Raw genomic sequence first — 23,003 nt, forward strand, 5'->3', positions numbered from 1 at the left:
TTATTTTCAGAATTTCAAATTTGGTATTTACTTGGGGGGGTGGGTTATGTGTTCTTTGTCTAGCTTTTTTAGTTGCATTGGATTTCATCTTCTTAATCTGTAAATTGACAAATTGGGCAAGGTGACCTCTTGGTTCCCTTCCAGTTCTAACCATGGGGGGGCCATGAGGGTTTAAATCCTGCCTCTGAAGCTTAGTGCCAAGACATAGAAGCTCGCTTTTGTTTCAAGCAAATCCCAAGGATTTATCTACTTACTAAGTCATAGCTGGATTTCAAGAGTTCCCATAAGAACAAAAATCACAGATACTTCTCGAATTTGAGTTCTGATATAACCTATGCTTGAAACACTGGGATAGCACTGAGAAGACCTGGGTTCTAAGCTCGACTTGACTCCTGGTCTGCTGTAGATAGGACTTTAGCAAAGTCTTTTTATTTTGTGTGCCTCAGTTTCTCTCCTTTGTAAAAGGGTTAACAATGATTTCTACTCTTTCCATGTTCACAGGAATGCCTTGCAGGTCAGGGAGACATCAAGCAATGTTCATTGTCTATTATGTGCCATCAGTGATGAATCTGGGCCATAGTTCATGGGTGGGAAGGGTATGGTAGTATTTTTATTTTGATGTAGATTTGATTTTATTCCCAGTGTAGAAACTCTTTCCATTGTTACAGATTAGAAACTCACTTGTAATCAATCAATAAAGGTCTCTTTAGGGCACTGTCCCTGGTACTGACACTGAGACCCCAAAAGTTAAGTGAGGTGCACATGGCCACAGAGATAAAACTTTAGCCCCCAATTTCCTGCCTCCAAATCTTGCCCTTTCTCTACTATGCCAGGATACCTTTCAGCATAAGCCTGACAAGTATCTCTAAGTTCCAAGTTCTTTTTTAAACAATAGATTTTTACTGGCATCTTTTGTTTTCTGATCTAAGAGATCTAAGAGATTCCCCCTTTCCTCCCCCCAGATTCCTTCTCCTCTCCCTTCCCAGAGAGCCACCTCTTAGAACAAAGAATTTCTGAGATCTTAAAAAGGTCATTGAGCCCAGAATGTTTTTAAAGATGTAATTATTTGATAGAACAGGGTAGCTTTTTCAGAGCAAAAAGCCTGAAGTGGAAGAGTTGAGTCCTGCCTCTGACGCTAACTTGCATGGTCTTAGGGCAAGTCTAGGCACCAGGCTGGACCTATTTGTCCCTCAGTTTCCCTATTTGTAAAAATGAGAGATTTATATGCAAACCTACCGATTTTCAACCACCTGTTGCTCAATTCTACTTGGAATTTTTCAGGCGCAATTAGAACCCAATGTGTCCAACATTAAATTCCTATCCCTTTCCCTTCCTTCATTCTCAACTTACCTATTTCCTTTGATGGGATCATCATCCTTCTGTCACCAAGATTTAAGAAACTGAAATCATCTTTGGCTCTCCCCTCTTCCTCACGGTCTACATCTGATCCATTCTTTGTGCTAGTTCCCTCTCTAAAATTCATCTTTTCGCTGTGTAAACAAATACTGCTCTCATCCAAACCCTCATAATTCTATATGAACCTTCCTAAATGTTCTCCCTGCTCTTGGGTCAACTTTTTTCAATTCATCCTGCATACAGTTACCAAAATTTTATTCTAGATAGACAACTTGGAACCAGTTTCTTCCCTACTCAAAAACCTGCGAGGGATCCCAAATGCTTATAGGCTAAAATCTGGAATCCTCAGTTCTCGCGTTGTCCCTAGTCTATATTCCCAGTCTTATTTCACTTGACTCCCCTCAATTCCCTCTATATTCCAGACAAATCCAACTGTTGGCTGTTCATAGATCTTTCCAGCCACCACCCCTGCCTCGATGCCCTTGTAAAGGCGGTCCACGACCCCTTCCATATTAAATGCACAACCCTCTGCTTGGAAGCCTCCAATGAGGAGGAACCCACCATTTCTCGAGATGGCTCATCCCAGGTCTCATTTTTAGAATGCTTTTCCTGACATTGGCCCCAAATATGCCTTTTTGCTTCAAGCATCGCTCTGGAGTTAAGTAGGACAAATCTGTCACTGTTCAATATTATTATTATTTAAGCATTTGAATATTGCCACTAAGACCTCTGGTCCCCTTCTCCCGGCTGAACATCCTGAGTTTCTTCAGCTATTTCTCATTTAGCAGGGATATAGATAAGGGGACAATGGCTAGGAAAGGACCTTGGAAGGTATCTTTCCATTTTGTACATGAGGAAATTAAAACAATTAAGGGTATTATGTGTCAGAGACAAAATTTGAACTCGGGTCCCCTGGCACTAGAACCAGAGTTATTTCCATGGAGCCGTGGTCTGGAGGCCCATTTCCCCTGGGAAAGAGAGGGTCTACATAAGCAGGGCTTGAAGTAATCTCATGCACCTGGACACAAACTCTGTTCTCTCCCAGTTCTCCATCCCAGCCTTTGCTCTCTAGCCCACTCCCCGTCCTGGCTCAGCAAAGAGTTGTGTTTATCGCTTCTTTCCCTCCTCCCCACACAGCTGCTGGACAGATTCAGGCCAGGGCTGATCTGGCAGCTGTTCCATTTGCATAAAGGAGAACTTCCACAGAGCCTGGGGTGGGGAGAAGCCCACACCTGTTGCCGCATCTCCCCCTAACAGAGGGGGCTAGGAAGCAGGGCCATCCTGTGTCAGCTGCCTCCGTGCTCCCGGGGGAGGAGGCTGGCCCCATTCTGGTCAGGCCTGAGCTTCGCAATGGTTAGTTCTTCCGGGGGTTGAGGAGGGGTGGGGATTTCCTGCTTCAAGCTAGGATCCCTCTCCCCCAGCTGCGCCCTGTCTCCTCCCACCCTTCTGGTAACCTGAGCGTCTTTGCAAGGGACGCTCCTGCTTAGGGCCTGCTATGGTGAAAAGGGGCAGGGGAGGAAGGAGAATACAATCTCCCTGTTCTTGGCCCCTTGCCCACGCTTCCCAGGCACTGGTCCAGCAGGGCAAGGTCCAACAACCTCCCACGTTCTCGAGTTGGCACTCACATTGCAATGGGCTGTAGACGTGGGGTGCCTTGCTGTGGGGATGGGATCCTTCTCCCTGCTATTTCCAGTCCCCTCCTACCGTTTCAGTCTCCTCCCCGACACCTACTTTTTGATGCAGTGACACTGCCCTCCTGGCTATTCGGGAACAAGATGCTCCGTCTCTCAGCTCTGGGCATTTTCTTCCAAGCCTGGCCGACCCTGACCCTGGCTTTCTTTAAGTCCCTCCTTCCACAGGAAGCCTTCCCTAACCCCTCCTAATCTCACCGTTCTTTTCCTCTTTTATTTCCTATTTGTCCTATTCATATCTTGTTTTGTATACATTTGTTTGCTTCTTGTCTCCCTCATTAGATTACAAGCTCTTTTGAGGGCAGGAACTTTCTTTTGCTTCTTTTTGTATCCCCAGTGCTTAGCACAGTGTCTGGCACACAGCAGACAATGTTTTTTCATTAGAGCGTTAAGTGCTGACTTCTGATTCAGAAGATCAAAGTTCCAAGTCCAGGCTCATTTGATTACTGGCTATACGACCCTGAGCAACCTTAGACTATCAGATTTGGGAGGTGACTCTGAAGATATCTAATCACAATAAGGGCTAACATTTATATTTAATTGTATGGCATATATAATATTTACATAAAATGTATTTATTTATATTACATTTACATACATTTATTTACATATTATATTTGTAAACGCCATATACATGTTTTCCACTTAATTCTCACAACCTGGGACATAGGTGCTATTTTATCCCCATTTTACGGATGAGGAAACCGCGTCAGATAGCAGTTAAGTACCCAGGGTCACACAGCTAGTAAGTGTGTGAACACAGGTTTTCCTAATTCTGGGCTCAGTCCTCTATCCCCTGAAACACCTAGCTGCCACTGCTTAAACCCGTTCCCTAATAAGGATCTTTGTACATTCTATCCTCCCAAGTGGGCTTTGCTCGGGTAGCTATCTTTATAGCAGTTTGATCCATTTTGGGAAAACTTTCATGTCCATTGGAAGTTATTTTTTTTTCCCCAAGGGTTGGGGCTCGAGTGTCTCTCATCCTCTTATTGCAGAATGGATGTGACTATCCATCCCTATTGCCATGTCTTGCCCTTGTCCCCTACAAGAATCCCTGGGCCTTGCTGCCTTCCCCGTTGCTGCGATCTCCTGTAAGCGATCCTTGTCTCAATTAAGAGCATGAGCTCTGTGAGAGCAGGGATTGTCTCATGTTTCAATTTATATCCTCAGGACTAAACACAGTGCTTGGCTTACAGTAAAGGCTTAAAGGCACTCAGCTTTTCCATTCGGTTTTTACGTGAGACCAAAATCTTCCTCTATAAAACACCCGCTCCGTTGCTCCTGCTTTTTCCCTGTAGGGCTGAGCAGAAAAGTTTATTTCTTCTTCTACAGAGACTTGGAAACTGCTATTGTATGTGCTTGTGTGTTTGTCTTCTGGGCTAAATTGATCCAACTCCTTTGATGTTCAAATGGCACTTTTAAAAAAAAAATGTAATACCGAGAACTGATCTCCAGGGGACACGGATGACAAAGACATCGGGGAAGCTCTGCCATCTCCCTAGTTTGGGATCACTCCAATCCCCTCATCCTGGAGGACATTTTTTTAAAGTTATTCAGTTGAGTTCAGCCAGCATTTATGAAGCATCAACTCTATACAAGGCACCTGAGGGCACAGATAGGAAAAGGAAACAGCCCCGAGTCTCCAAGGAATTCTCTTTCTCCTGGAAGGATGGGCCCCACAACTCGAGAGCTGGTCGGTACTGACTATGAGCCAAGCAATGTGCTGAATACTTGGTGAATAATATCTCACTGATCTTCACAGTAACCCTGGGAGGCGGGTGCGATTATCTCCATTTTGCAGTGGGGGAAACTGAGGCAGATGGAGTTTAAATGACCTGTCCAGAGTCACAAAGAGAATGTCTGAGGCCAGGTTTTAATTTTGACTCCAGACCCAGTACTCTGTACTGTCTTTGATACAAAGGCAGGAGTTACAGCGTCAAGTTTGGAGAAAGATGAGTGGGCTAGTGCTGCTGGAGCATAGAGTGCATGGAGGGGAATGGACCATAGGGAGACTGGAAAGGGAGGAAGTTATGAAGAGCTTTAAATGTCAACAAGAGAATCTTACATTTAATCCTGGGTTAATAGGGAGCCACTGGAGTTCTGGACAGAATCATACTCGCATGTTAGGAAATTCCTGGCTCTGACCCTGACTATCTTCTTCAAGTGACTTCCAGAGGGAAGGTCCTTCCCATCCGTTGGGATGGGAAAGGGGAGGAGAACTGAGGAAAGCAGACCACCAAGAGGTCAGCGCAATAATCCAGGTGTGACGCAATGTGCTGCTTCTGAAGGGCCCTACGTCCCAGCCAAGATCTTTCCCCAGGGATTCCTGGGAATTTTTCCTTGGGCCCACAGGAGTCTGAACATGTCTGTAGAGAGCAAGGAGATCATTGGCTTCTTACAATCAGTCTTTCACAGTCAGAGAGTCCTGATTTACTCCATAATAGAGTAACTGGGTTTTTTCTTTTCTGTTTTTTAAAAAAAAATAGACTTTGTTGGTATTTATTACTCTTGAATTATTTAGATTTCTCCCTTACATCATTCCCCTTCTCCCTTCCAGAGATCCGTCTCTTAAAACAAGGTAGCATTTTCAAGGAGTTAATTGAGTCTGACACCATTCCATCTGCTGAAAGTTTGGAGGCAACCAGTTTGTGACTTGTTTGCCTCTCTCCTTCCTGAGCTGTCCTTTTGGAGTGGGAAAGCCCTGTCATCATCATTAGTGATGTCACTAAGGTCTTTCATCTGGTCCTTGGACCTGCTAATTAACCCTTCACCGGGGGCAAAAGATTTAAGTCATTGAAAGACTCTTCTCCCATGACCTACAAATAGGGAAACCGAGGCACATCTCCTAAGCTTCCTGTCTCCTCACAGTCTCTTTTGCCTCTTTCATCTGATGATTCCTGCATCGCAAACAAGTACTTACCTCATGAAGCTTCCCTGGGAGCTAGGTGGGTGGCAGACAGGTAGCTTGTCATCCCTAGCTACCCAGACTAGCCCGAGGCCGAGTTGATGAGTGAATATGGAGCAGCAGCTTTGTAGCAGATTGGAGTTACCTTTCATTCTGGGTTGGGGAAGCTTAGTTATGGAATCATTTGCCCCAAGGTGTCTTAGACTGTGCCCACATTCTTGGTATGTTGGGCCAAGAGGAGCCCTCTCCCCCACCTAACACCATCAGTTGCCAAGTCCTGTTGATCCCATCTCTAGATCAGCTCCCAAACTCATCCCCTCTTCTCTATTTCCACTGGAACCATCCAAGGACAAGCCCATGCCCAGTTACAAATGCATTCTCTCATCATCCTCCCCCCTTCCTTAGGAGCAATTAGATTTCCCAATAGATAGAGCACTGGATCTGGAGGAGGGAAGACCTAACTTTAACTTGGCCCTTTGACATTTTCTAGGTGTGTGATAATGGACAAGTCGCTTCACTTCTGTCTCCCTCAGTTTCCTCATCTGTAAAAATGGGGATTATAATAGCACCTACATCCTGGGGCTTTAATGAGCATGAAATGAGATCACATTCGTAAAGCATTTCACTAATTTTAAAGTGCTATGTAGATGCTGGTAATTATTACAATCATTACATACAGATCTAGCAGGTGGGAGGTACATGGAATTTTAGCTGAGTCTTCAAGGAAGCCAGGGAAACTCGGGAGGTGGAGGTGGAAGAGAAAGAACATTTTAGACATAGGGGACTGTCTTTAAAGTTGGATGGGCAGGAAATGGGCAAAACCCATAGAACTATAGCCACAGAATGTTTTCCTTTCCCAGGTAATTAATTAAAGCAAGGATGGGCAGTAAAAGCTTCAGAAGTATCTTTTAAAGAAATAAATAAAACATAAATGTTGTCCAGTGGTGGAACAGACTGCCTCCCAAAATGCTCTGGAAGTCTCCCATCAGAGCCTGGTTCACCACTTATCTGTAATATTATGGATGAAATCCTCGGTCATGAATGGATTGGCATACGGGAGGTCCTGTCTAGCTCTTAGTGTTTGTATTTTAGACTCCTCAACCCAATGTTCTTTTCACTATAGAATTGTCTGTTTTAATTATTTAACCTATGACTTCATTAGATTAGGAAATTCCCCAGTGAGGAAAGTCCCTCTACCCATACAGAGATAGGCGACTATTTTGTAACTCAATGTCTTAGTTGCTTAGGTCACGGAAGAGTCAAAGGACTTGGCTGGTATCACGTAGTCAGAGTAGATCAGAGATGAGTCTTGAACCTGATCCTTACTCTCTATCCACTAGGCCAGTCTGCCTTTTTTTGTTTTCATAGGACCGTGAAATCTCAAAATTTCATGGTCCTGGCTTCCCCATGAAGTTGGGAGACCTGGATTCAGCTACCATCATTGCTCACTCTATTATCACCTGTTATACCACTTCACTCAGGTCTCAATTTCCTCCTCTGTGAACTGGAGATATTAATCCCTGCCTTGCTCCCTGCAGGGCTATTAAAACCAAACATGGTAACATTTAGGTGGAAGTCATGTTGGCCAGGAAAAAATACTCCCTCTGCAAGTAAAAGCAAGTGATTTTTCATACAGTTCTCTGCTTTGGTCCCCATTTCCTATTCTGCAGTAACTTGGGTGTAGGGAAAAACCAGGGAAGGAATGATTATCTCCTATTCTTTTTTCCCCAGAGAACTCCAGCAACATGAAGATCGGGGCCTACGTCTTCATTGGGGTTGGGGCCATGACCATGATCGTGGGTTTCCTGGGTTGTGTCGGTGCAGTCAATGAGATCCGATGCCTCTTGGGGATGGTGAGTGATCCCCCTGAGGAGGACCCTTCCCCTGTCCTCCACCACATCCTAATCTGAAGGCCCTGGATGCTGATGTTTGCGGGATGAATCCTTGATCAGCACACGCTTCTTCCTATCGGAGGGAGTCCTTGTGCCATTAGATTGACTTGTACATGAGACCTAGCATAAGGGCCCTCACATCAGCAGCGTGGCTTGACTAGCTCTGTCACAGTGAACCTCACTTCCTTGGATCTCAGTTTCTTTACCTGTAAAGTGAGGAGGACCGATTAGATGGACATTCAAGGTCCTCCTAGCCCCAGCCCTTCACACAATATGGCTTTAACCCAGGCTAGCTGAGATAGCTTTTGTGGATGTCCTACCCCTCATATCCATTGCTTTACCTTTCCAGTACTTTGCTGTCCTCCTTCTGATCCTTGTGGCCCAAGTGACAGCTGGAGTCCTCGTCTACTTCCACTCAGATGAGGTAAGTCCTATTCTGTTGCCTAGAAAGATCCTGAGGATGGGCATGTACAGGCCGTGACCAACCTTCATTAGCCCCTTTCTTTTCACTACTCAGGGGAAGGATCTTGAGTAGTCTAGGCTAATCTAGGTAAATTTTTTGGTTTCAGAATCCCTTTAAACTGTAAATTATTGAGAACCCTGCTCCAAGAACTTTTATTTACATGGGTTCTCTGGTTGCTTCTAGCTCTAACTTCCAATTTTGACATCTTATGCCTTGAGATCCCTTCCTGCTCTGATATTTTCCCTTCTACAGACCCTTTCATTGCTATCATTCTGTGATCCAATTTCCTTTCCAGCTCTCATATTTTATGAGTCTACCAGTGATCCCAATGGAAGTTGGGGTAGTAGATGACCTAGAACCTAAGTTCTGGCTTTGGCTAGCCTGAACTGCCTCTTCTAGGCCATCCCACTTTACGAAGTCACAGAATTTTAAAGCTGGAGGGCACTTCCAATCCACACCTGAAGAAGCTCCTCTCCAACTTAGTCCCAAAATGATCATCCAAGTTCTGATTGAAGATGGCTAGTCAGGGCGAAGCCCTTGGTACCAAGGTAGCCCGATTCCTGAGGGTTCAAAGTATTCGGTAGGAAGTTTTTCTTGCCATCAAGGCTGCATGTGCCACTACTGATTCTAGTTCTGCTCTCTGGTCTGAGCAGATTAGTCTTGATTCCTTTGTCACTTCAGATTCCATGCATTTCCCTTGGCTGTCTTTTTACCTGGAAGTCTGCCCCTTCTCATTTTCCCCTCTTAGTTCCATTGAGTTCCTTCAACTCAGCTCAAATCTCCCCACCTTGTACAAGAAAACTTTCCTGATCCTCCTTAGATTCCTTCCATTTTGGGGACTAGGTAAAAGTGGCCATTCTCTGCCTCATTTCTTGCCTTAGTCACTGAATGGGTGTTGCCTCAATTAAACTGAGCCCTGTTAAAGCCTTAGCTTAAAAAGGCCAGGGTCTCCCCCTGCATCCAAGTCCATCTCCAGTCCTCCTGATCTATGTTTTGCCACTGAACCTAGGTAGCTCCGGAGGGGAAAGTGAGGCAGGTGAATCTGCACAGCCCTCCCCCATTTGAATCAATTCCCTGGCACATCATGGTATCATCTCCTCAATCTCATGGTCCTTTTTGAGAATGAAAAACAAGCCATAGTCTCCCATTTGTCCTGAATCTATCTTACTGCGTGATTTTTTTCTTCATTAGGATGCGAACTTCTTCAAGGCAGGGACTTTTGGGGGGGGCATCCTTAGCAGTTGGTACAGTGACCGACTGATGCTCTTTGGGAATGAGTCCCTGCTTGATGTTTCCCGTGCTTTTCCCGGTCCAGAGTGGGATGGAGGAAGAGACAAGCTCACAGGGGTCTTGCTCCCTAACTTCCCAGCAGTTGCCTTTGCTGGTGTAATCCATTCTTCCTGAGAAAGGGGCTGCCTCCCTTGTGGGAAGGGAGGGTGTGAAGGTGCTGGCTGACTGCAGGTCCCTCGGCCCCAGTTTAGACTGGGCCATAGTCCAGCCTCGAAATCCCCTAGAGTCTCTTTCCATTCCTATTTCCTACATCCATTTTTTCCCTCCATGTAGTGGAAAATAGGAGGAGTCTCTGGGAATGGGGTCAGGAAATTTGGTGGTCGGAAAGAATCTGAGTTGAAGCGAAGCCCGGTAAAGAACAGGGTAGGGAGATGCTCTCAGGCCAGTTTCTACTGGTCTTTGCCAGGACTCGGGCCCAGAGCCTGGGAGAAGGGCAGAGGGAGCCCCAGAGCCTGGGAGAAGGGCAGAGGGAGAAATGGTGGCTCTTCTTTCTCATCATCCTGCTCTCCCTTGCTGGAATGACCTTCACTGACTTTCCAGGCAGGAGAGAAGAAAAAGCAGCAATGAACATGAAAAGCATGAAAAACAAAAGCAGCCCTTGCAAAACCGGGGGCCTGAAGTCTGACTCTCTCCTTGGCCCCCTCCTGCCTCCCTCCTTGACCCTCAGTTTTCCTCTTCTGTAAAATGAGTGAGTTGGATGAGCCGGCCTCTGAAGTCCCTTCTAACTCTGTGATCCTACATCAGTTTCTTTCTGGACCTCAGTTTCCCCATCTGTAAAGTGAGGGGTTCGTGAGTGACAGCTTCCTCTTTCTGGGACTCCATTTCCCCATCTGTAAGATGGGGCAGCGGCCCCCTGAGACCTTCCCCAGCTCGAAATCTCTGCCCCGCACGCTGACCTTGCTCTGGCTGCCTCGAGGAGCTCGGGGCGCCCACCCGAAGCGCCCGCACAAGACACGGGCGGGAAGGGGTTTTCTCTGGCGCAGAGCAGCCCGTGTGGGAAGCCCTGCTCAGGCCAGCAGGAGCCCCGAGGGAGCCCAAGGGATGGTCTGTCACCTGTCCCCGCCCCCACTCAGCTCAGGTTTCTGCATCAGTGCCGGGGGCTGGAGGGCTGGCGGGGAGAGTGGCCAGAAGGCAGAAGCGGTGGGGAGGGAGGGGTCCTTTCTGTTCCCCTTTGGGGCGGGAGAAGGAAGTTGTGGCTGAGACCAGGGGGAGAGTAGTTCCAGTCTCCGTGGCAGGCTGAGGCCCGGCGGCTTGGGCTCAGAGAAAGCTCGGAGCTTGTCCCTGTGTGAGATTCGATTCCACATCTGGGACTTTGCCCCCGCGCCAGGACCTGAGACAGGCGCCATCAGTGGGTTGTTAGGGATGCTGTGTGTGTGTGTGTGTGTGAGAGAGAGAGAGAGAGAGAGAGAGAGAGAGAGAGAGAGAGAGAGAGAGTGCAGGACTGGGAAAAGTTAGTCAAACATTTAGTAGGCGCCTGCTGTGTGCCAGGCACTAGGTGATAGGAAGACAAAGACAAAGTGAAACGTTCCCTGATCTCAGGAATGAGCTTGGGGAGACAGAACGGATCAATGAATTCGGATCACAGGCACCCTGGATCAGGGACAGCAGGAGTTCAAATCAGGCTCAGATATTTGCTAGCTGTATGATCCTTCGTGGGGCACTTAACCCCTGTGTACCTCAGTTTCCTCCTCTGTGAAATGGGGGTAAGAGTAGCATTTCCCATCAAGGCTTTCTGTGAGGATAAAATGAAATAGTATCTGTGCAATGCTTTGCAGCCCTTGCTGCACTCTGGGAGTGCTATGAGAGTACAGAGGAACGAGGCTCTCCACGAGCTAGGCTGGGACAGTCAGAAGGCATAACAAGGGAGAGCATTTGAGACCTTCTCAGCTCCTGCACAGAATTGGGGATCCCTTCGGGGGTTACGGCATTCTCAGCCCCCTCTTAGTGCAGAATTCCCAGATAGAGAGGCTCCATCTGCTCCTAAATGCTGGACTCTTGGGGAGCCAGAGGCCCAGAGTGGCCAGTGGTGAGGGCACAGAGGCTTGGGCCTTCCCTTCCTGTGTAGCTCAGGGTCTGTTGTAAAATCTTGGGTGGAAACAGCCCTGCCTTCATCCCTCTGTGTGGTGTCAGGGCCTCTGGGATGTGAAATAGGGAAGTTGGGGGCTCACTCTGGGCCCACACCTGGGATATAAATAGAGCAGAACAGCAGAGCTAAAGGCTTGAAGGGTGTCTAGAGCATGGCAAAGAGGGGTGAGCCCAAGTATATCAAATGGAAGGAGCAGAAAGGACTCTTTAAAGGGAGAGGCACCCTACTATGTGCCAGGTATAAGGGATAAAGAGCAGACCCAGATACAGGGGGGTCTGGCTTCCGGTCCTGCCTCTGGCAGGCCATTCATTCTCTTGGTGCCCCAGGTCTCTCTAAGGTCTGAGTCCGAGATCCTCACCATGGGAGATCCTTCCCTCAGTGAGTGAGGCACTGTGCTAAATGCCGAGGCAAGATGACATGACCTTGTCCTCAAGGGGTTTGCACATGACTGGGATGAAGAACTGAAACAAAGAGAAGGAAATATGAGTACAACAGGGGAGTGACAGCTGGGAGCAGCAGGGGAGACCCCATCGTAGTTGGAAGGTTCTGAGCTTTGGAGGGGAGGCAGGGAGGCAGGTGGAGCCCAGGGAGTTGTCCACACTCACAGAGACTGGCCTCTGATCCACTCTCTTTGTGACTGTTTCCCCTTGGGTTTAAACAAATAAGAACAGGCCAAGCCTGAGCTAGGGCCCCCCAATCCACTGGGCTCCCCTTTATCTGTGTTTAAAGAAAAGCAGAAATCTTCCTTTTGGCCTCCTGGCCCTAGAATCAGAAACTGCATGTGCTTTTCCTGTGCAGGGCTTCTCCTCTAGTCCCCTTGTGTTTCTCAAGAAGGAAAGGGGGGGCCTTTCCTTGGCTCCTCCAGCCCCGGGGTTTGGGGCCGGGCAAATTCTACAGCATGCTCAGGGGGCCAGTGTCCTTGAGGTTAGGCAAGGGACTCGAGGGGTGCTCAGGAAGCAGCCAGGGGAGCTGGCCTTCTTATATTCTGGAGATGCTGACCTCCCTCCCTCCCTGAGGGAGGCTCACAACACTCATTTACATATAGGTCTGTTTCCCTTTATTCGAACATGTTCCTGAAAAGCTGCAAATAATGAGTCAAGTCCTATGTTAAATGTGCTTTGAAAGCCTCCTGAGGTGAATTCTTTTAAGGAAGCATTCACCTTCTGATTTATAGTTTAAAAAAAAAAAAATCCGCCTCTTTGTTCATCAGATTTGCTAAATGTTGGAATAGTGCTGAGGGACTCAACTGGATCTTCTGTGTTTTTCTGACTTGTAGAAAAACTCATAGTTTTTGATCCGGGCCTGTGATTTCCTCGATCTGGGGAACTCCTGGTGTGGAAACTCCCTCCCAACATATTGGAAACTCATCCATTGTCATAGAAAGTTTTCTGAAACACCAAAAAGTTAGATGAATTGTTGCTAATCACCCAGCTTCCCAGTGGCTCAGACTCAGTTGTAGTTGGCAGGAAGAGGGGGAGGAGGTGTTATAGACACAATTCTTGTACAAAGATGAGTTGGAGGCACTGGGGCTGTAGAAAAAATGTAGGAAGGAAATGATAATCACATTGGAAAAGTCCTGTCCTGTGAAAGAAGGGTGAGCTTTGTTCTGCCTGGCCCCTGAGGGCAGAACCAGGAGCCCTGGGTGGCAGGTAGAAGGAGGAAACACTTGCTAACAATTGGAGAAGGAATGGGCTGCCTTGGCAGGAAGAACCTTTTTCTTCCCTGGAAACTCAAAAAGAGGCCTCTCAGGTGCCTTATGGGAAGAGAGAGCTCCTGAATCTCAGTATGGGTCAGACTAAAAGGCTTCCCTAGTTCCTTCAAAGTGGGGGGTTCCATGATTCTACAGTTCCAGTTGGGTGATCTGTCCTGCAATGGAGGAAGGGCTCAGGCCGATGCTATTTCAGGTCCTTTCATAGAGATCTGAGAGCTTTGGGGCAGTGCTGTGTGATGGCCAAGGGGGAGGCGATTCCAAGTAGGCTTCCTGGGAGAGGAGGTACTTCATGGCTCGGTGAGCAGGGATGTCTCTTCTGAGCTGGTAACAGGTTGTCAGTGTGTATTTAGAAAGGACGGGGCCATCCCACCTTTTGTATCTGGAAGCCTCCTGAGATAGGACTAGTATTGGAAGAGGGGGGAAATTTTGAAATAAGATCTGGACGTCACTTGACCCGACTTTCATGCTGCTTTGCCCCACCTCCCCAGGTGAAGAAGGAGATGAGCAACATAGTGGAAGAACTTATCCAGAACTACGACCCTGACAACTATGGAAAGAAAACTGTTCAGGATGCTTGGGATTATATCCAATCAGAGGTATGATGTTAGGGGAGAGGGGAGTGGGACTGGAGCTTCTGAACTTCCTGTACCATCTGTGCCTTTTTGAGACAGAATCCTGGGTCATGGATGATGTCTGTTTGGAGACTGGGAGGAGGAGGGGAAAATGGCAGGAGATTGCTCTGACTTCCACAAAGGTGTCCTATCCCTCATCTTCTGTCATCCTGGGCTGGGGAATAGCAAGGGACAGGGCAAGTCTTGTTGAAATGCATGAAAATGCCTTCTTGGACCTCGGTGGGCACTGTGGGAATCCTGGGTGCTTTCCTTCACATCACAGTAGAAATGGGCCAACACAGAACATAAGGATGGTCCCTCTCCCTTTATAAAAAGAGACAAAAATTGGAAAGAACATAAAGGAAGACGAAGGATCATGCCCACTGAAGAATGAAATATTTGGTATAGGAAACAGTTTAATAGAAAGCTTACTAGAGTGGAAGTCACTTAACTTCTCTCTGCCTCAGTTTCCTCAGCTCTGAAATGGGAACAATAACAGCAGCTACCTCACAGAGTTGTGAGAATCAAATCAGAGATGATATTTATGAAGCTCATTGCAAGCCTTTGGGTTTTCTGGGGATGCAAAGTCCCGTGATCTCTGATTATTATCTGTGTGGTCTTGAACAAGGCACCTCCTCTATTAAAATAATGGGATCAGCTTCTAGGGACCCTAAGGTTGAGCTTTAAATGTCTGATATTAGAAGTATTGTGTATTAGTGGGAAAAACTCTCGATTAGAGTTTGATGTTGCAGAGAATATCGCAGTCAGATGATCTGGATCACGCTCTCTGTGTGACCTTGGGCAAGAATCTCGGGGTCAGAGGATCATAGAGCTAGAGATGGAAGTGACCTCAGAGGCGGTCTGGTTAATCTCCTCATCTACCAGAAGAGCAAGCGGAGACCCTCGTAATCTGCTAGAAGAGGAAACCGAACCCCTTCCCCCATCTTAGAGAGGAGGAAATCCAAGGGCAGGAAATTGAGCAATCTGTCCAAGACGGCAGAGGTAGTGAACGTCAGCGCTAGACATTGAGCCAGTCTTTGGGCTCCGGTCAGTGATTTCCCCACTGCCCCACGGCTCATCACTCTGGGTCTCAGTTTTCTCGACTAAAATGAGAAGTTTGGGGTAAATGATCTCTCAGTTCCTTCCCAGCTCTAAATCTGCAGGGAGACGGCTGTAGAGTCCTTCCCTGGCTTTGGGGGAGCCCGACCACATTTGACAACCTCGGGGCACCCCCTGCTGGCTCCAGGAGCTAATGCACCTCAGATGGTGGCAAAATGCAGGGATGCGGAGAATTTCGGTGCTGACTGCTTTGAGGGACTTTGTGATCCAAAATGGGACTGGTGGGTCCTGTGGTCCAGGTCCCCTTAATATGGATGATGAAACTGAAGGAAGTGAATTGATCCGATGTCGCCCAAAGAATCTGCAGCAGAACGGGGACCAGTTCATACAGGCTAGTTATCACTTACCCCTGACCTAGACTCCAGGGGCATTTGATAATCTGGGTTTCTCTCTTTACAAGAAGGACAAATCCTTTCTACTACAGAATCCTTGAGACAGAATTGTATAGCATCCTCAAGTGGTGGGGAACTCACTACCTCCTAAAGCAGACCATCCTCTTCCTGGACTGGAAGGAAGGGCATGTAGAAGGGAGGATTTTTAATCTGGGAGCAGGACTATCAGAGCTGGGAGGGAGAGGAGAACATTGAATGTTAGAACTGAAGGGAACAAGAGAATATGTCAGCGCTGAGGGGATCTTGGGGCAGAGAAGGTCAGAACTAGAAAGGGCTGGAGAACTTAGGATGTCAGAAACAGATGGTATATTAGGACAGAGTGTCATAGCCTTAAAACAATCTCAGAACTAGGAAAGGGCTTAGAATATAAAATATCAGAACTAGAAAGCCAAAAGGGCTTAGAATATAGACTATCAGAAAGGAAATTAGAATCAGCCCTGAGAGAGACAGGGGAACATGGAAGGTCAGAACTGAAAGGAACAAGAGAATATGATGTCAGAGCTGAGGGGGATCTTGGGACAGAGAAAGTCAGAACTAGAAAGGGCTTGAGAACATAGAATGTCAGATACAAATGGCATCTTAGAACAGAGTGTCATAGTCTTAAAACAATTTCAGAACTAGGAAAGGGCTTTCAATATGGAATATCAGAGTGAGAATTAGCACTGAAGATGGGGGAACATGAAGTGTTCAAGTTTGGAAGGACAGGAGAACACAGAATGTCCGAGCTGAGAAAGAGCTTAGAACAGAGAAGGTCAGACTTAGAAGAGAGGTTGTGGCCACAACAGGGTGAGTGCCCGCCCAAGGTCACATCCCTTGCCCGTCACAGAGTCCACTTCCGACGCAGAGCTTCATCTCACCGTGTTCCTTCTGGGTGTGTGTTGGTGACAGGTGAAATGCTGTGGCTGGAACAGCTACCTTAACTGGACAGCTAACATCATACTCAGGAACAGGACATTCACCAGCTATCCTTGTTCCTGTGGCAATGGGGAATTTCCTGACATAGAACAGGAGGGCTTCAGGAGCGGCTTCTGCGTCTCCAACGGTACCGTGATCGATGATCCCAGCAAGTGGCCTGTTTTCCAGAAGGTGCGTGAAGGGCTGGACTGAGAATGGAGCCTCCCCTCTTCCTTTCCTCGGTCCCCAAAGAATGGGAGGGAGTGCACGTCTCGAAGGGCCTGGTCTCCCCTTCCCCTTCCTCTTTCTCATCCTCTGTGACGTAGCTGTCTTTTCACCATCAGGGTTGCATGGAGAAGGTGCAGAAGTGGCTAGAGGATAACCTTGGTATCATCCTCGGAACCTGCATCGGAGTGGCCATCATTGAGGTTGGTTCCTCTTGCTCCATCCGCCCCCAGGGATGCCCCCTTGAGACAGGGTGGCAGGTGGTAGAAGGACAAAGTAGGGGGTTCATGGAATAACCTTTCTCTAGTGTAGCCCGGGGAAAGGAGAGCCTCTCCTGCCTGTGTCACTCCCCTGAGCCCCTTCCTTTCTCTGTGGGAGTTGGACAAATGGTCTGTATGATCTCTTTCCCGCTTTGAATCTCTGAGCCCAAAAGCTTCCCTTTGGCCACTGTGCTCCATGAGCTGTCCCAGTTCACCGGGCTCCGCTGTTCTTCCTGGTGTTCTTGGCCCTTCTGGCCCTGACCCTTCCTGGGCTTACTGACCAGTTCCCATGTTCCTGCTTGGTGGAGGTTCCCAAGCTCACTCCTCCAGGAGAAGCATGGGGCAGCAATAGAGAAGAGTTTTGAGGTCATAGGTCCAAAGTTCAGATTCCAGCCCTCTGGCTGTCTAGCCGTGTGATCTTGGGCAGACCCTACCCCTCTTTGGGAAGGTGAAATGTAAAATGAGTTGAGGCAGATTAACAACCTTCCTAGCTCGAAATCCTGCGTTCTCCTCCTCCGGGACAGACAGTTTAATTTCATCTTGGGAGAAGATCCTGGGAGATCTCTCTGATGGGGAAGCATAATGTGGCCTCATGGCAAGAGCCCCTAATTGGTAGTGAGAAGACCTGAGATCACCACCAGCTTTGTCCCTTTGAGAAGTTTCCTTATCTTTGGATCTGGGGAGTCCAGCCCTGCCCTGTCCCACTTACTTGCTTGTTGTGTAAAATAACTACTTGGTTGCAAGTAAGATTAGAAGGTGTTTTGTAAATTATAGTATTTAATGAGTGTGTGCATGGTATTATTGCTGGGAAGAAGCCGGGACCAAGGGGAGTATGGGAAATGGATGCAACCAGAAATTTGAACCCAACTCTGATCCCCATGCCAAAGCCAGCGGGGTTAATTGGTTGACACAAACACATTAAAAACAAACAAACAAACAAAAACTAAAATCCCACTTCCCCCCACTCCCCTCCAATCACTTTGAATTAGAACAAAATATGCTTTCTCCACTGGATGTCCCTGAGTTACCCTCCCCTGGCTCACGGTCAGGGGCTCCTGCACCCAGGAGAAGAAACTCTGACAAGTCCTAATCTGCCAGGAAAGCTTCAGAGATTGGGCTGGTGATGGCCAGGGTGTGTTGCGGGAGGATTATGTTCTGAGTCTCATCCCCAGGCTGCCCACAGGGTGAAGATTTTGGACTGAGACTTCCTGAAGGACAGGACCCATTTTGGGGGGATGTTGTTTTCTTTCTTTGTGTCCCAAATGCTTAGCACAATGCCTGGAACGTAGTAGGCACTTATTCACTGACTGACTGACTGACTGATAAAATTGTTGAAACCTAAAAACTCCTAAGTCTATTCAAAGGATCATGGGTCATAGTCTGAAGCTGGAGGAGACTTTAGAGGTCATTGAATTCAAGCTCATTTTACGGATGAGAAAACTGAGGTGACCAGTGCTTAAGGTCAGACAGATTGATAGAAAGTGTCACAAGTATGATTGCCAGACGCCCTTAAACAGAACACACACACCCTGCCCCCCAAAAGAAAAATGAAGCCTAAAGGGGTCAGAATCATTGTGGGTGCAGACCACAGTTCCCTGCAGTCTTAAGCATGGGTTGAACCAGAACCACAACTTCCTGATCCAATAATCTGGACTGATTTGAATCCTGGAGACGCAGAGACCTCTTCCCACGATCTGACTCTGTGCTTGTGTTTCTCCAGCTCCTGGGGATGATGCTGTCCATCTGCCTGTGTCGGCACGTCCACTCGGAAGACTACAGCAAAGTCCCCAAGTACTAAGGGGGTCCTGACTGCCTCCTGTCCCACCCTCCTGCAGTGCAGGGCTCCGGACAATCCGGCTTTCTTGGGAGCTGTGACAGCTCCCGGCAAATCAAATTCCACCCCCTCCTTCATTTGTGGCCTTCCCATTCTCCCTGTTGTCACTTTCCCCAAATCTGGAAGCTGCCAGACCCCAGACCCCTCCTGTGGGCTCCGTCTGAAGAACCCCCTCCCCGGTCCTGCTCCCTTTGACCTTTACTCTTCCTTCTTGGTCTGTTTTCAGACCTCTCAGATGACCGGCTACTTGGAAAGATTTTCACTTTCTTCTCTAGAAGGACAGGAGTCTTCCTGTTTCTTTTCTCTCTCTCCCCTTGGCTCTGTCCTTTCCCATGTTCCCCTCCTCCCTTTACTGCCTTTCAGGGTTTTCTTATTAATGTAAAGAACTGCTTTCCTTCACACTCCTAACCAGCCACAGTTTGGCATAGGGCATTCAGCAGAATGGGCAGCCCCTTCTTTCCAAGACTAGACCGAAGTCTCCCTGAGGAAACCATTGAGATAGAGCTTGTGGCTAGGGGCTGCCGAATGGCCGTCTCCCGCTGTCTCAGGGAAGATTCTTAGAAGGACGGGTTGGCTTTTCTCCAATATCACCCCTCTGTTAAGTTCCTATCCTGTCATTTAAGGCCCCCTGCTCAATGCCCAGTGGCCAGGTGAGCACCTGGCACCACCTGAGTGCCCCCTTGTGCTAAGTCAGCTGGAGGATTGACCATTGGCCAAGAACTGGTACAAACCCGAGGGGGATCACAGCTGTCTAGTCAGGACTCGGCATTAGCAGCCAAAAAAAAGGTTACTCACCTAGTGCTGCTGAATAATAAGTCTCAGTGACAGCACCCCAACTGTAAGAAAGGAGAGAGAAATCTGTCTTCCTTAGATGGGTTCCATATACTGCTATTTGGGGGGTACCTGGGAAGACAGCAGTGACTGGCTATGAGTGTGTATGGGAAGAGGGATGATGGAGAGAAGGAATAATATGGCAACAAAATTAGCCTAAGGTTTCTAGAAGTAGTAGCTTCCTGGGGAAGCAGGAAATAAATTGGCTTCCTTCTCTAAGAAGCTAGTCCCTTTCTCAGGTGGCATCTTCCCGGGGAGGAAGTCCAGTGCCTTGGAGGGGAGGTAGATATGGGGAAGTTCTGCATGTACAGACTGAGAGGTTCAGAACCAGGCAAAAGGTAGAGAGCTCAGAAATAAAGTAGATTTGTAACAAATCTGATCCCAGTGCTGATGTCATGGCGTGCTCAGGAACCTGTAGGGTATGGGAGGATCCTTGATGCTCACTGAGATCTGGTGGAATGAAGAAATAGCTGACTTCCTTGGGTTAAGGGACTTGGAGCTACAAGATCTCCTGGAGATCCTGTCATTCAGTTGTAACATATCAACTCCTACCTGGGAAATGGGGAGCTTGATGGAGGACCCTCCAAAGGGCTGATAACTCAGACCCAAGGGGAATCAGGGCTTGCATGATCAGGGATGAGCCTTGGCACCCAAAAACCTTGCCCATGTGCTGACAGGGCAGATGGGAGCAAATTGGGAGAGCTTCCTTGGCATAAAGGACTAAATCAAGTCTAAAGTCCTAGATCTTAATCCCTCCTGCAGAGACTCTTATTTTTGTCATTGGTTAGCCCCTCCTCACCTCTCAACAGGCTGTTTTCTCCTAAGTGCAGAAGGATTGTGGGGTAATTTCTTTAGGTCTCCAATTTCTTTAATTCTCTAATTTCTTTAGGTCTCTTTCATTTCCCTAGTTGTCTTTTCTAGCTCAAACATTCTAAGATAGTATAGAGATGAAGGTGGCTTCTTGTACCATTACAAGTGCAAGGGGGGAAGCAGAGCTTAGCTCGCCCTACAAAGGTGGCAAGCATCTGAGATGGGATTTGATTTCATCTTCCCACTGTGCACCATCCTTGATCAGAGGGACAAGACCACTTTGGGAGATTTGGGTGCAAGGAGTTGGAGGATCATGGTTGACTGCAGCCTGAATCCAGTAGGCGGTACTGTTCCCTTGGTCAGTCCTGCCCAGCCTGCCTTGGCAGGAGCACTGTGATCCAGGAAGGACCCCTATCTAATAATCTAGGTTGTTGTCCTTTGTTCTCAAAGATGACCAAAATGAAATCGCTATATTAGAGTCAAGTTGCAGTGTGTCCGATGTGGCGGATCAGACCAGTACAGTCTCGGAATGCTCTGCTGCGGATCGGACACAAAGAGTCCCTTTTAACATTTGGGGTGATTCTCTAACTCTGTGCATCTCTCATTTCCTTTGGGCTAATTCAGTTCTGCTTTGCTCATAGAGCACGGCCCCTTCTCTGATGGAGGCTACCATACTGGGCGGTCCTGTGCCAGTGTCTCCCTTGTCATGCAATCGTTCTAAAGTTTGTGAGAGAGACCTTGAGAGTGTCCTTGTATGGCTTTTCTGACCACCCTGTGAGCGCTTGCCCATAAAATAATTTGGGTGCTAAGTACCTAGATTGTTGTTTGTCCTTTGAACTCAGAAAGAACCATGACCTCAGGGATGCAAGTGAATTAGATGTAAGTCACCAGCCTCACCCTCCAGAGCCTTCTGGGTCCAGTGGCAAGATCAGGAGGACTGGAGATGGCTCTGGATGCAGTGGGAGAGCCCGGCCTTTTTAAGTCAAGGTCTTTAACGGGCCTGAGGGAACACTCATTTAGTGACTAAGGCTAGATTAGAAATGAGGCAGAAAGTGGCCTCTCTTACCTATGTGTGTGTGAGTATCAGTTTAATAGGAGAAGACCCTCAGGGTTTCTGGCCAAACAGAAAGAGTCACTACTTCCACTTCTAGTGCATCGCTGCCTTGGCTGTGGCCCAGGGGAATTGCTGTTCTGCTATAGATTGGACCACATGTTGCCTGAGGCAGCTTTAATTCTATGGACATTCATCTGACGTCCAAGGGAACCTTGATAATTGGCAGAATCTTTTCAATTTTTCCAGAGAGGGGAGGACCCTTGAAGTCAGGTCTCTACTCTTCTGAATAGCCCTTAAATTCCCTGACCAATTTATGAGACAGAACTGTCAGGTTGTGATTGAGATCCAGAAGCAGTTGCCTGATGGTCCGTACACAACACAGAAGCACCCCTATAACTCTGACAAGATCCCCAAATCCCAGGAAGCCTCATTCTAGTTCAGCCCCAATATGGCAGCTCAGGCACTTCACCGCTGGTTTTCCACATCAAATCCAGCCCACTTGCTAACCCCCATGAGTATCTGCTGGCTGTATGAGGGCATCTTGCTTTTGTGCTCCTAGTGTTCTGACCCATTGTCCCAATATCAGCTCCCTCTGCTTGGAGAACCTTCCTCTGCTTGTCCCTCAGGCCCATTCTTCCTGAGCGATGGAAGGGGACTTGCACACTGACCACAGAAGCGCTCATTTGGCACTGGAAAGGACCTCTGAGGCCGCCAAGCCCAGCCTTCTCACTCTACAGATGAGGCTGTGTCCAAGATCAAAGAGGCAGATCCACTTTAAATCTGGGTCCTCCAACTCGGTGTTCTGTGTGAGATTTCCTCAGAATAAACTTGTCCAAGATCATATTGGTCCTAAGCGGGATTTGAATCCAAGTCCCGCGACCCCAAATTCAGCATCAAACATCCCCAGCACCAAACTTCCTTCCAAGCACCTAGCAAGCAGGAACTTTGAGCTATTGCAGACTTTGTAACCAGGGATGACAATCGTGGCACTTGCATCACTGAAAAACTGCCTTTCCTTTTTCCTGCTCGTTCTATATAAATTCTAGTTATTATTATTAATGATTTGTTATGTTTATTGCTAATTTTATTATCTTTTGGCTTGAGTTTCTTCCACTGTAAAATAAAATGTTTGGATTTAATGACCATCAAAGTCCCTTCTGGCTCCCGATCGATGGCTCCCAACAGCAAAAGAGAGGGGAGAAGGGATGCTCCCTCCAGAACAACCACACCGGATGGATTCTGGGATCCGAGTCAGCCTTGGTTTCCTCATCTATAAAATGGACACAGTAATCTCTGTGCAGTCTACCTTACAAGTGTTGTTCTGAGAAGAGCACATTGAAAAATTTAAAACACCACAGAAATGGGTTCTCTTTGTGTTACTCAGTAGGACAGACCAATGTGTTCTCAAAAGAAGGAGTGAGAAAATCCACCTCCTTTCTCTTGCAGAGTTTGGGGAATGGGTGGGTAAACATTTCAAGCCCACTTGGTTCTTAATACTGACCCGCTTGTCCTTTTTCAATTTCTTTGGAGAATGGCGCTCTGGGTAGGGAATTATGGTTTATACAAACTGTCCTAAAAA

At 47.6% G+C, this 23,003-nt stretch overlaps 1 protein-coding gene across 1 annotated transcript in view; it reads left to right on the top strand.

Annotated features, from left to right (window-relative positions):
- The window catches only part of CD82 (CD82 molecule), a 32,607-nt gene extending 9,831 nt beyond the window's left edge, over window positions 1-22,776 (top strand). The window contains exons 3-8 of the mRNA XM_023506786.2: window positions 7,684-7,805; window positions 8,194-8,268; window positions 13,883-13,990; window positions 16,405-16,602; window positions 16,755-16,838; window positions 18,616-22,776. Coding sequence (XP_023362554.1) covers window positions 7,684-7,805; window positions 8,194-8,268; window positions 13,883-13,990; window positions 16,405-16,602; window positions 16,755-16,838; window positions 18,616-18,693 — 665 coding nt within the window. The 3' untranslated portion in view covers window positions 18,694-22,776. The remainder of the gene's footprint in view (window positions 1-7,683; window positions 7,806-8,193; window positions 8,269-13,882; window positions 13,991-16,404; window positions 16,603-16,754; window positions 16,839-18,615) is intronic.
- The last annotated feature ends 227 nt before the right edge of the window (window positions 22,777-23,003 follow it).

This window comes from Sarcophilus harrisii, chromosome 6, assembly GCF_902635505.1.
Source record: "Sarcophilus harrisii chromosome 6, mSarHar1.11, whole genome shotgun sequence".
NCBI classification, from domain to species: Eukaryota; Metazoa; Chordata; class Mammalia; order Dasyuromorphia; family Dasyuridae; genus Sarcophilus; species Sarcophilus harrisii.